This window comes from Typha latifolia, chromosome 4 (genome assembly GCF_019914945.1).
Source record: "Typha latifolia isolate L0001 chromosome 4, TyphaL0001v2, whole genome shotgun sequence".
Classification (NCBI taxonomy): Eukaryota; Viridiplantae; Streptophyta; class Magnoliopsida; order Poales; family Typhaceae; genus Typha; species Typha latifolia.
In genome coordinates this window covers 17,499,145-17,511,341 of record NC_133089.1, presented here as the reverse complement: position 1 = coordinate 17,511,341, position 12,197 = coordinate 17,499,145, and the positions used below count along the sequence as shown (strand labels likewise).

Genomic DNA, 12,197 nt, shown 5'->3' with positions numbered 1-12,197 from the left:
TCATTACTACTAAGCCGACTTTGAGCCAGCCAGAATATTCGTCGTTGGGAATCAACTTTCTCATACAAGTCCACTTGTAGTCTTGCATCTGTCTTAGTTTGGTACCATTTCGTTCGGAATAGAAGAAGGGACCGATGCAGACAGCCATAGGTGTGTAGGCCTCCGGGAGAGTCGATCGGATTTCAGGGGGGACTCGGTAAATTGTGCACCGGACGTCACGTTCCCTATCACGTCTGACCTTATCATGGACGGAATTCAGAAATAGCTCACTCATACCTATTTTATGTTCTTCAGCTTGTCTTTCATCAGTGTAATCGTAGGATCCGTAGTCCATCAGTCGTTTATATCTCTCCCTTCCTACTTTCCCCTCATTCTCAATCATCTCGTCGATCGTTCCGTCCATCACGTCTCGGACACTCCACTTCTTTAGGCCGCTTGCGTTTACTGATGATAAGCCGGCCAAGACTGAAGTTTCTGCCATTTTAGGTCTCTCTCTCTCTCTCTCTCTCTCTCTCTCTCTCTCTCTCTCTCTCAATATATATATATATATATATATATATATATATATATATATATATATATGAACAGCTTGATCACACTTCTTTACTATTACCTGCGGAAAGCTAAAAGAGAGCTTTAACAATTTAGGTTCCACATAACAACCAATTAATCTAAAGGAAATTAATTGCTTTGAAAATATTTAGCATAATAGCAGCCACTACTATATATATTTCATATATTATAATTCTATATTAACAAACACTAACTACCTTTCTGTGTATCATAAAAATCCTATGCAGCTTCTTTTATTAGCATAACAAACGGCAATATTAGCAACAATGGAATAATGTTTAAACGGTTAAAAATATTTGTATTATATGAATATCTTTTTAATTTTACTAAATAATATTATTTTAATAGAGTTATTATTAAGTTTTCATTTCTCTGAAAAAGAATGGGGCAACAGTATTGAGTGCACAACGCCTTAAGAGAGAGGGGAGCCAAAGCAAAGGACAAACAAGAATGCAATAATAAAAAGAGGAGTCACACATTTGTGTGGATATCATAGGAGAAAACATATTCGGTAATCGATTACGATGAAGAAGGCAAAGTACATTAAGGTATTTCACAGCAAATCTCTTTGATCTCTCACAATTTAGTCCTACCGTAGATGATTACCCTCTTAGATACATGGGCTTCCATAGAGGAGAGTTATCACTCAAGAAGAGCTTCGGACTTCCAAACTGTATAATCTTGTAACGATCGCGTCACGGTCACTTATGATTTATCAAAACATCTGCCCCAAACTGTTTGAACAAAATAAGATTTGCAACTGCAATGGAAATTTAAAGCAGAGCCAAGTTAACCGTTTCCTCTGTCTCTTCATTCGCAAATACTTCGATTTCAATCTCTTCAACATTCGCCACGATTTACTAGCGTGAAAGCTATTACGTCACCCAAATACATAGATTGTGCCGACAAATAACACAGAAAACGTACCGACAAATATATATATATATATATATATATATAGAGAGAGAGAGAGAGAGAGAGAGAGAGATGGCATATATGCATAACTAGTAAATTTATTTGTGATAAAAGGGGTAGATCGTATAGAAGGTCTGTCCAGCAGTGAGGAGCAGCAGGAAAATGGCAGCAAACGAGGAAATGATCAACCACGGATTGCTAAAATGATTGCGGACAAGGATTGCCCTCCACTTGTGCCATCTTGACCGCTGATACTTGTTCACCTCTACGCACAAGTCTCTGAGGTAACTATTGTCAGTCGGATAGTGAACTTGATTGCATAGGCGGCTGAAGAAGTGAGCTGCGTCTTGATCAGAAGTCATCCTGTTGGTGAGAATTCCACTCAGGTGCAGCAGTCTCGTGTCCTCAGGAGTGTTGAGTAAGCAATCCATGAAGGCAGCGTAGACGGTTATCTGGCAAGGGGTGTCGGGGTAGCACTGCTCGAAGGCAATCAGATTCCGAAACAGGGAGTTACTGTAGTCATGCACCTCAAGAGGTGGGATCTCCATGACTCCTTTCTGAAACTTTACGTCCAAGAAGCTGCTGGCATTCTTCCGCTTCTTGAACTTGACTCCAGCATCTTGGAGCTCCTTTGCACTTGGTACCCAATGTTGTATTTCCTCCAATGTATCGACTCGGGAGGATTTGGTGGGCTGGGCACATTGAGGTATTGACAGGTAAAACAAATGAAGCAGATGGTGCACCTGACGGTATCTATCGGAGAAGGAAGCATCTGCTCTGTGTGGATGGATATCTCTGAATAGCCCAAGGGCGCACTCCACGAGATATTTTCTTGGCTCATCAAGATTTTGTGGCTCGTCAAGAATACATAGCATATAATTGTTCTTATACAGTACGAATAAGTGTACGATGACAATGAAAGGGATTTGGTTCTCCAACAACAGCAGATCATATGTCACTAAGTTCCAGATCCAGCATCGACCGATAACTTGCATGTCATCTTCATCTATTGCCTCTGTTCTGCTTATCTCAGCCTCCTCAATCGCCTCTGTTCTTCTTATCTCAGCCTCCTCATAATGTTTTAGCAGAACATGGAGAATGAAGCATCCATCAAGCAGCATCATCTCAGCTAACTTGTCGCTGCTGAATGTGCTCATTGTGCTCTCATCCGAGTAGGAGGCTCGGATTGTGGGCTCCAGATTCTTGATTGCTGCGAAGCAGGATTTGAGCGAACGAGAATAGTTATCGTTATGCATCAACTTTCTCACACAAGTCCACTTGTAGTTTTGCATCTGTTTTAATTCTTTACTATTTCTTCGAGAATAAAAAAACGGACCGATGCGTACAGCCATAGGTGTGTAGGCCTTCGCATGAGTCGATCTAATTTCAGGTGGGACTCGGTAAATTGTGGACGGGATATCAAGTACCCTCCTATGGCGTCTGACCTGATCACGGAAGGAATTCAGAAAGTGTTCACTTATATCTATTATATGTTCTTCATCTTGATCTTCATCAGTGAAATCGTAGCCTCTCAGTTCTATCTTCCTGTCCTTAAACAAATTTCCGGCATGTTCAATCTCTGGAGGGTTTTGTCTTGGACCCGATGAATGTCGTGGTCTGCTCCCAACATTCAGAAATTTTGAGAGAAAGCTTCCAATATTCATTGTAAATTGCAACAGGTATGTGAACCACTTGATCACACTTCTATATTAGACCTGGGGAAAGCTAAAACAGAGCGATAACAGTTTAGGTTTACATAAGAATCAATTAATCTAAAGGAAATTAATTCCTTTGGGTACGTAGCTGAAAATGCTTTGGATAACGCCATTGATGCATTGGATTACCTCAATTTAGCATAACTAGAAGTTTATATACTATAAATTTATCCCAACAAACACTCACTATCTTTAGCAATGGAATCGTGCTCGGATGATTAAAGAAAGTATGATATTACTTTGAATCTCAGTGATATCGATTTAATTAAGGTATTATTAAATTCCAAATTTTCTATTTTAAAAAAATAAATCACCCCGCTATCTTCTTATCGTCAAACAGAAAACAATGTTGAGTGCAGAAAACTCTTATCATTTTGTAGGCTTAAGAGAAATCAATATTGAGTATATATCACGCCTTAATAGAGAGAACCAACTCCAAAGCTAGACAAACAAGAAAAATAAAAGCTAGACAAACAAGAAAGAAGTGTTTCATCAGCAAAGAGTTCTTAGTGATGAGATGTCATGCGACTATCTCACCATATAGTTAGGCCTAATTAGCAAAAGAGGCATACCGTAAGCTTGCCGTTCTAATTTCAGCACTAACATTTGCGTCTATCCCCAGTAAATTGCCAATCGTCTTCTACTCGTATAACAAACACACCATTGTTGTATATATATATATAGAGAGAGAGAGAGAGAGAGTAGCAATTAATTTACAAATGGGTATATAGAAATACAAACGAGAGCGCCTTCGTTATCCGATCGACTGGCAAAATAAAATCAATAAATTAATTGCTCGGCATTGTCTGTTTCTCTTGACTAAATAAAAAAAGACTGCCTATCAAATTGCATGCGAAATAATCAATTGCTGGTCGTACTCTGTTTTTTCTTCACTAAATAATATTAAAAAAATACTGCCTTTCTAATTGCATGCGTCTGACTCGAATTATATCTTGGCCCTAATGTCTGAAAACAACACATACTTTGTTGGCTGAATTATTGAAGTAGTAGAGGACTCAGAATCGAAACAATGCTACCAGATGCAACGTAACTGTCCCTGCTGTCTTAATGAATTACTTGCTCAAACACTCCTGGGGACATGAGACTATTGTACCTTAATGAGATCCTCATCACCAAATAAGTTGTGTGTGATGCTCTTAATATATATATATATATATTTAAGAGAGAAAGTTCATAGACTAGTGATTCATTTAACTTTGGCAAATATAACTAGATATATCGAATGAAGAAGAAAAATAGAGTGACAACCATTTACAAGTCCTAATACTTCGCTCACAAACAGGCTGAAGGAGCAGCATGAAGCTTGAGAGAATAAAGTAGGCAAAAGTGATTCAATGTTCTATGCGATGGCACAATAGACAGATTTGCAACATAAGCAACTAAATCTACTGAGAAAATGAGATAGGAGATACTAGCTAGGCCAGAGCATCCACCAATTCAGGAACAACCTCCCACAATACAAATAACCCCACAATAACCAATGCTACAAAAAAAAGCAGAGAACAACAATCTCACAGACAAAGCAATACTCGGCAAAAATGACCCGGACCAACAAGCGAAAGAAGAATGATGAGAGATGTTGCTGTAGTTACTGTGGTGCATGTTAATTGAAAGGGGTGAGCACGATGAAGTTTGACCAACGTAGGCTCCGACAACCGCTAGAGGAGGAAGGTCTTGGGACGATCCTGGCATGGTGAGGGGACAACATTGGCGATGTCAACAATGAAGACCAGTCGAGAGCAAAAGAGGAGTTGCGAGAGCGGGAGGGGAAGAACAGAAGCACCGACTCTCAATTCTACCAATTGAGGGCTTCAAAAGAAAAGGTGAAGGAGACAGATCTAAAGAGAGGAAGTAAAGGAAACTCCCCGTCCCCCCTCCGCGCTTTGTACAAAGTTGTTTGAAGTAATGTGATTTATTTTTTCTTTTTTGAAAGAGAAGTTAAATTTAATTTTAATGGAAAGGTCATAGACATATATTCTTTTATTCATCGATGGTATGATACACAAAATAAGAAGAAAAGTAGGCGATGACTCTTTGACAAAAGCTTCATATTTGTTTCAAAGAGTAAACATTACTAAAAAAAAAATAGGATTTCAAGCACTAAGACACAAACATGATATAGTAAGGAGCAAAGTCTTAGTATATATGCAAGAGCAAAAGACCTAAAGTTATCATATGACTTTATTACAACCTAGCAATCGAAGATATACAGTTCTATGAATCCCCAAAAACATGGCCATAATAAAGAGAGTATGTCGGACTCGAGCGAATTAGGTAAATATGGTGGTGGACAATGATAAGCGAACGACAACGGTGGAGAAGTGGTATATTTGGATTTAAACCATTACTGTTAGGGTTTGAACCTAAAAATACTCCGGTAATTTGAGCCCTTTTAACCAACTGAATATTATCTTTAAGACAAATTAATGTGGTATGTTTAGTTCATGGATTGGAAGAAATAATACTTCTCTCATGCCATGTGACTATGCAGATTTGCTTGTTCATTGTTTGGTTTATGTGATGCTTGATCCTGTGTTGCTATTGTACGTATCAGCAAGACAATCTATTATGTGTAATAATTATATATGTTACTATCTAATTATTATTCCTGTGCTGCTACCTTTGGTTCATGGATTGGAAGAAATAATACAACATGAGCCTCATGATTGCTCCCCTGTTGCTCTCATTCAACCGCAACCACTTCGATTTCGATCTCTTCACCATTTGCAACGATTTCGTACGGAGATCGCCCGTGGTGCCGGCGGAATGTGACACTCTATTGTCATTTATATGGGGACTCCTTAGTTGGATTCGAAAAGATTGCGATTTTATTTGTTCATAGCGGCTTAAAAGTTTTGCATTCGGTGAAACTTTTAGATACCTGTTTGCTCTGACAAGGTGTTATGTGCGTTGCAACTAAGATTAAATAATGATATGTTTGAAATTTCTTGTGAAATGAGGAAAAAGAAATGGCTCAATGGACACTACGAAAGTTGTGATCTTTTATTAGCATGAAAGCTTTTACATAACACAAATACATAGATTGTACTGACAAATTAATATATCAGATAAAAGGCACAATAACACAGGAAGCGTAACGACAAATATAAAGAGATACATGGTATATACGCATAACTAATAAATTTATTTGTGATAAAAGGGATAGATTGTAAAGAAGGTCTCTCCAGCAGCGAGGAGCAGCAGAATGGCACCAGTAATTAACGAAATGATCAACCACGGATTGCTAAAATAGTTGCCGGCAAGGATTGCCCTCCACTTGTGCCATCTTGAGTGTTGATACTTGTTCACCTCTACGCACAGGTCTCTGAGGTAACTATTGTCAGTTGTATAGTGAACTTGATTGCATAGGCGGCTGAAGAATAAGAAGCGAGCTGCGTCTTGGTCAGTAGTCATGTTGTTGGTGAGAATTTCACTCTGGTGCAGTAGTCTCGCGTCCTCGGGAGTGCTGAGTAAACAATCCATGAAGGCAGCATAGGTGGTTATCTGGCAACGGGTGTTGGGGTAGCACTGCTCGAAGGCTATCAGATTCCGAAACAGTGAGTTGCTGTAATCATACACCTCCAAAGATGGGATCTCCATGACTCCTTTGCTGAACTTTATGTCCAAGAAGCTGCCGGCATTTTTACTCTTCTTGAACTTAACTCCAGCATCGTGGAGCTCCCTTGCACTTGGTATCCGATGCGGTGATCCCTCTAATATAGCGTTTTTGGTTGACGGCTGCGACGGAGGGGATGGAAGAATTGACAGGTAAACCAAATGGAGCAGATGATGCACTTGCTTACTGCTAATAGAGAAGGAAGTATCTGTTCTTCTGCATGGATATATACTGCTGAATAGCCTGAGGCCGCAATCCACAAGAATATCATCTGGTTCATCATGAATATCCGGTCCAGAGTTGTTCTTATACATTCTGAATAAGCGTATGATGACAAAGAAAGGTATTTGGTTCTCCAACAACAGCAGATCATATTTCATTAAGTTCCAGATACCGACAACTTGCATGCCATCTTCATCTGTCGCCTCTGTTCTTCTTATCTCAGCACCCTCAGAATGCATTAGCAGGAGATGGAGAATGAGGCATCCGTCAAGCAGCATCATCTCAGCTAATTCGTCGCTGCTCAAATTTTTCATGTTGATCTCATCTGAGTAGGAGGCTCGGATTCTCTTCTCCAGTTTCTTCATTTCTGTTAAGCAGACTTGGAGAGGAGGAGAAGATTTGTCTTGGGACATCAACTTTCTCACACAAGTCCACTTGTAGTCTTGCATCTGTTTTAGTTCTTCATTAGTTCGGTCAGAACAGAAGAAGGGACCGATGCATACAGACATAGGTGTGTAGGCCATCGCATGAGTTGAGCGGATTTTAGGTGGGACTTGGTAAATTGTGCACGAGATATTATTGTTTACCTTTCTATCTCGTCTGACCTGATCATGGACGGAATTCAGAAAGCGTGCACTTCTATCTGTCTTATGTTCTTCATCTCGTTTTTCACGAGAGAAAAAGCCCCTTAAAAACTTCGAAGCATTTTTAACCTCTCGAGGGAGACTTGCAGCCGCCGCTCCTTCGCAAGCAGCTTCCCTGAACTTATTTATCATCTTGATTCCAGTTGTTTGTCCACCTTGTCCTTTATAAATGCAATCATCCTTTGATAATAGCAAAGCATTTCTCATCTCTATTTCTTTCAGATAGGAAGCATTTTCGATCTCTTGAGAGATGTCTCTTGGACCCGCCGCTCCAACTATTGTTTCGGAAGCTCGGCTGACCCTTCTCATTCTTTATTACTGATCGGCTGCTCCCCAATTCGTAATAGATAGCAACAGGTATGTAAGCCGCTTGATCACACTTAATTATATACTGGTAATTAAGAGCATTACTTATTCCACCTGCAGATAGCTAGAAGAGAGCTATGGCAATTTAGATTTCACCGAATTACTCTAAAGGAAATTGTTTTTGAGTAGCTGAGAATGCATGAGATAATTTATGCATTCGATTTTCTATACGGTGGAGCTTGTGTTATAAATTTAGCATCATTAGCTTTAATATATTATAATATTATCCTAACGTGCACTCAGCTATCTTTTTGTGTATCATAGAAAATCTTATATATCTATCTTTTCTACCACAACAGACATTAATATTGGCTAAAATTTAAATCGCAGTGACATCCATTTAGTTGAAGCACCATTAAAATTTTCAGTTTTTTTTATTTAAAACAAACAAGCATGAGGCCTCCCCCCAAACCAAAACATGAAACAAAACGTCAAAAATAAAAACAGGAGGCACATATTTATTTGGTTGGAGAATCATTTGAAGGAAGAACATATCAATAATCGATGCTATAAAGAAAGCAAAGTACTTTAATAAAAGATCTTATCTTTCTCTCACATCCTAAATTATTGTTCCACAGCAAAACTATTTCTTTACCTCTCGCAATTGAATCCTACCGTACATCATACCCCTCTTATATATATATATATATATATATATATATATATATATATATATATGAGATTTCATGTGAATATTTCACCATATAGTTAGGCCTAATTAGCAAAAGAGGCATACCTTAGGTTTGCCGTTCTAATTTCAGCAGTAACATATGTATCAATCACCAGCAAATTGCAATTAGCGAGTGAGCTCGATCGTCTTCTACTCGCATAACAAACACATCATTGTTGTATATATATAGAGAGAGAAGCTTACAGATGGGTGTATAGAAATGCAAAAGAGCATGCCTTCGTTATCGGATTGATTGACAAAATAAAAATAATTAATTGCTCAGCATTGTTTGTTTCTCTTAACTAAATAAAAAAAAAAGACTGCCTATCAAATCTGTTTTTTTTTTCACTAAATAAAAAAAAGACTGTTTATCTAATTGCATTTAGTCATATTAGTCTATTTCTCTTGACTAAATAAAAAAAGACTGTCTATCAAATTGCATTTAGTCATATATAGTCTATTTCTCTTGACTAAATAAAAAAAGACTGCCTATTTGATTGCATCCGAAATAATAAATTGCTAATCGTAGTCTATTTCGATCTTCACTATATAAAAAAAGATTTCCTTTCTAATTGCATACGTCTGGCTGAATTATTTCTTGGTTTAACGTCTGAAAACAACACATGCATTACTGGCTGAATTATTGAAGCAGTACAGGACTCAGAATCGATCTGATTGCCTTCGAACAGTGTTACCCGGCCACCAAATTAATTGCTGCCGACTAATAACTATCTATATGCTGTCTTTCGTGGACTGCTTGCTCAACATGTACAGAAATTACCTCGTAGAGTTGTTCGTCTATTTTAGCAATCTGTGGGTGATAATATCGTCGATTGCCTGCTCTTGACTGCTAGCTGGACAAAAACATTCTTTATGATCTAACCCTATTAATAAACCAAGAAATTAATTAGACTGTTGTACTATTAGTTATGATTAGAGTGCTATCATATCGAGTGCTTTGCCAAATGTTTTGATTGAATGTGAGTCTTAGTGTGCTACTAAGAAGATTTGTAGGGGTGGCGATATGGCTTTCCTGTGTTGCTACTGTTTAGTTCATGGATTGGAAGAAATAAATAGAACATGAGCCCCTTGATTGCTCCTGTGTTGCTCTCATAGCCCTTTCTCGAAAGCTAACGATTTCCTCCATCTCTTCAACCGCAACCACTTCGATTTCGATCTCTTTCACCATTCGCAACGATCTCTGACAGATCGCCCGTGGTGCCGGCGGAATGTGACACTCTATTGTTAATTTATTTGGGAATTCCTTAGTTGTATTCGAAAAGATTGGGATTTTTATTTTTTCATAGCTGCTTAAAAGTTTTGCATTTGGTGAGACTTTTACATGACTGCTTGACTGTTTGTCCTTACAAGATGCTATGTACTTTGCAACTTAGATTAAATAATATTAAGTTTTAAATTTCTTGTGAAATGAGAGGAAAAAAAAAAAGGCTCAACGGGCACTACATATAAAAGACAAAGTTGTGATATTTAATTAGCATGAAAATCATTACATCACTTAAACACCCGCCACTAAATACACGTGCGTCTCATGTGGGTATAACCCACATGATTTTCACGTGACCTGTTGATCAAAGTTTCTACATAATAGTAAGATAAAGACTCAACATTTCCACAAATAATATAGCAAAAGAAACTCAAAATACCACATGCCACAACAAACCCCAAAATACATATCTATATATTTTAACAGAGTAAATAGCCGCGCAGGGGCTCCAATCTATTTAAATTATTTTACAACAATAAAGTAGATAAAATATATTATAAACCAATTTGCACTAGCTTCTCCATGGACTCAGGGTCATCCATTGATCTAAAAATATTTTTACCAAAGGTGGTGATGATAAAGCCCAGTATACATCTCTACAATCTAAAAGTAGTGCAAGAAAGGATGCCACATAGTATATATATATATATATATATATATATATATATATATATATATATATATATATATATATATATGCCAATATGATCATAATAGTGCGTCCGTGCAACATATCTATTATGTTTGTATCTACAACTCACATGTATTAACAAGAAACACATAATATGCATCATTCAACTTATCAATCTTTTCTCTCATGTTCACTCAGAGCCATAACTATAAATTATCATTATATGCTCATAAAGCTATCAATCACATAATAACATATGCTCACACATCATTTCACGCATCGAGGAGGAGTAGACATCTAGCGGTAATCTCGTTCGTACATACTAGCGCAATACATATAACTGGTTGTCAATAGCCAACAGACTAAGAACCCTAATCGTAGGCTCATATATCCCTCTCTAAAATTATCATCGCGCACAGCGAAATAGTCAAGAGCACTCAGCTCATCAATGAACGCCCTGACCTTGCGTCATTGGGCGAGTACCGCTAGGTCTACGACCTCTACCTCCCAATCATAGTTTCAGATCACTAGTGTCTAGTCTCCAACAAGGCATTGTGATCACCTAAATGCCACTCAGGCTAATGACCTCGAGCGTAGACGTTTTATTCTATAGGCACCATATAATGAACTCTATCATTAACCCCGGGATGAGTTAGTGGAGGGCACTGTATAGTCAAAACTTAACTACATGGTAATACGTGCAAGTGGTGCAATGATCACATCATCAATCATATGACATGTACATCAAAGTTATCATACTCAGGTATGCACCAACAATTCATGAATGACTATAAAGTAGTAAAGCAAATATAATTGTGCTGAACAATAAATTAATATTTGCACACGTATGATTTACATGTCACGAATTCATAAAGTCAAATATCACTTCAATGTTATACTATTCCTAGACTACGGAAGATTCACTTGCCTAATATCGTTCCAAGTTAACCAACTCCAACTGCGCCACAGGATCATCATCGCACGGTACTAAATCTATCTCGATAATTATAGTAACAACATAAGCACACCTTCCACTGATTAATTAAATAATCATACTGACAACCGTTACTTGTATGGGTAGGTTCATCTAAGAATTCTTATCTTTATTAATCGGATAGAGCTGTTATAGTTGTACTAAGGCCTAATGCATCATTAACATAACCACAGACATTATCCTCAAGTTTATCAAACCATAATTATTATCAATTTAAAATAAAAGAAAATAATGACAACTAAAAGATCCTAGAATTCTTATCTTTATTAATCGAATAGAGCTGTTATAGTTGTACTAAGGCCTGAGGCATCATTAAAATAACCACAAACATTATCCTCAAGTTTATCAAACCATAATTATTATCAATTTAAAATAAAAAAAAAACGATGACAACTAAAAGATCCTAGAATTCTTATGTTTATTAATTGGATAGAGCTGTTATAGCTGTGCTAAGGCTTGAGGCGTCATTAAAATAACCATAAATATTATCCTCAAGTTTATCAAACTATAATTATTATCAATTTAAGATAAAAGAAAATGATGAC

General features: G+C 37.5%; 2 protein-coding genes across 2 annotated transcripts; both read right to left on the bottom strand.

Annotated features, from left to right (window-relative positions):
* Positions 1-1,358: 1,358 nt before the first annotated feature.
* LOC140786829 (UPF0481 protein At3g47200-like) lies at positions 1,359-3,853 on the bottom strand. The gene is made up of 2 exons (XM_073135514.1): positions 3,776-3,853; positions 1,359-3,213 (listed from the first exon to the last, which is right to left on the bottom strand). The coding sequence occupies exon 2, from the start codon at positions 3,150-3,152 to the stop codon at positions 1,587-1,589; it is 1,566 nt and encodes a 521-aa protein (XP_072991615.1). The 5' UTR covers positions 3,153-3,213; positions 3,776-3,853; the 3' UTR covers positions 1,359-1,586.
* Positions 3,854-6,202: 2,349 nt separating this feature from the next.
* On the bottom strand, positions 6,203-8,909 carry LOC140785504 (UPF0481 protein At3g47200-like). The gene is made up of 2 exons (XM_073133351.1): positions 8,809-8,909; positions 6,203-8,136 (listed from the first exon to the last, which is right to left on the bottom strand). The coding sequence occupies exon 2, from the start codon at positions 8,013-8,015 to the stop codon at positions 6,369-6,371; it is 1,647 nt and encodes a 548-aa protein (XP_072989452.1). The 5' UTR covers positions 8,016-8,136; positions 8,809-8,909; the 3' UTR covers positions 6,203-6,368.
* Between the last annotated feature and the right edge of the window lie 3,288 nt (positions 8,910-12,197).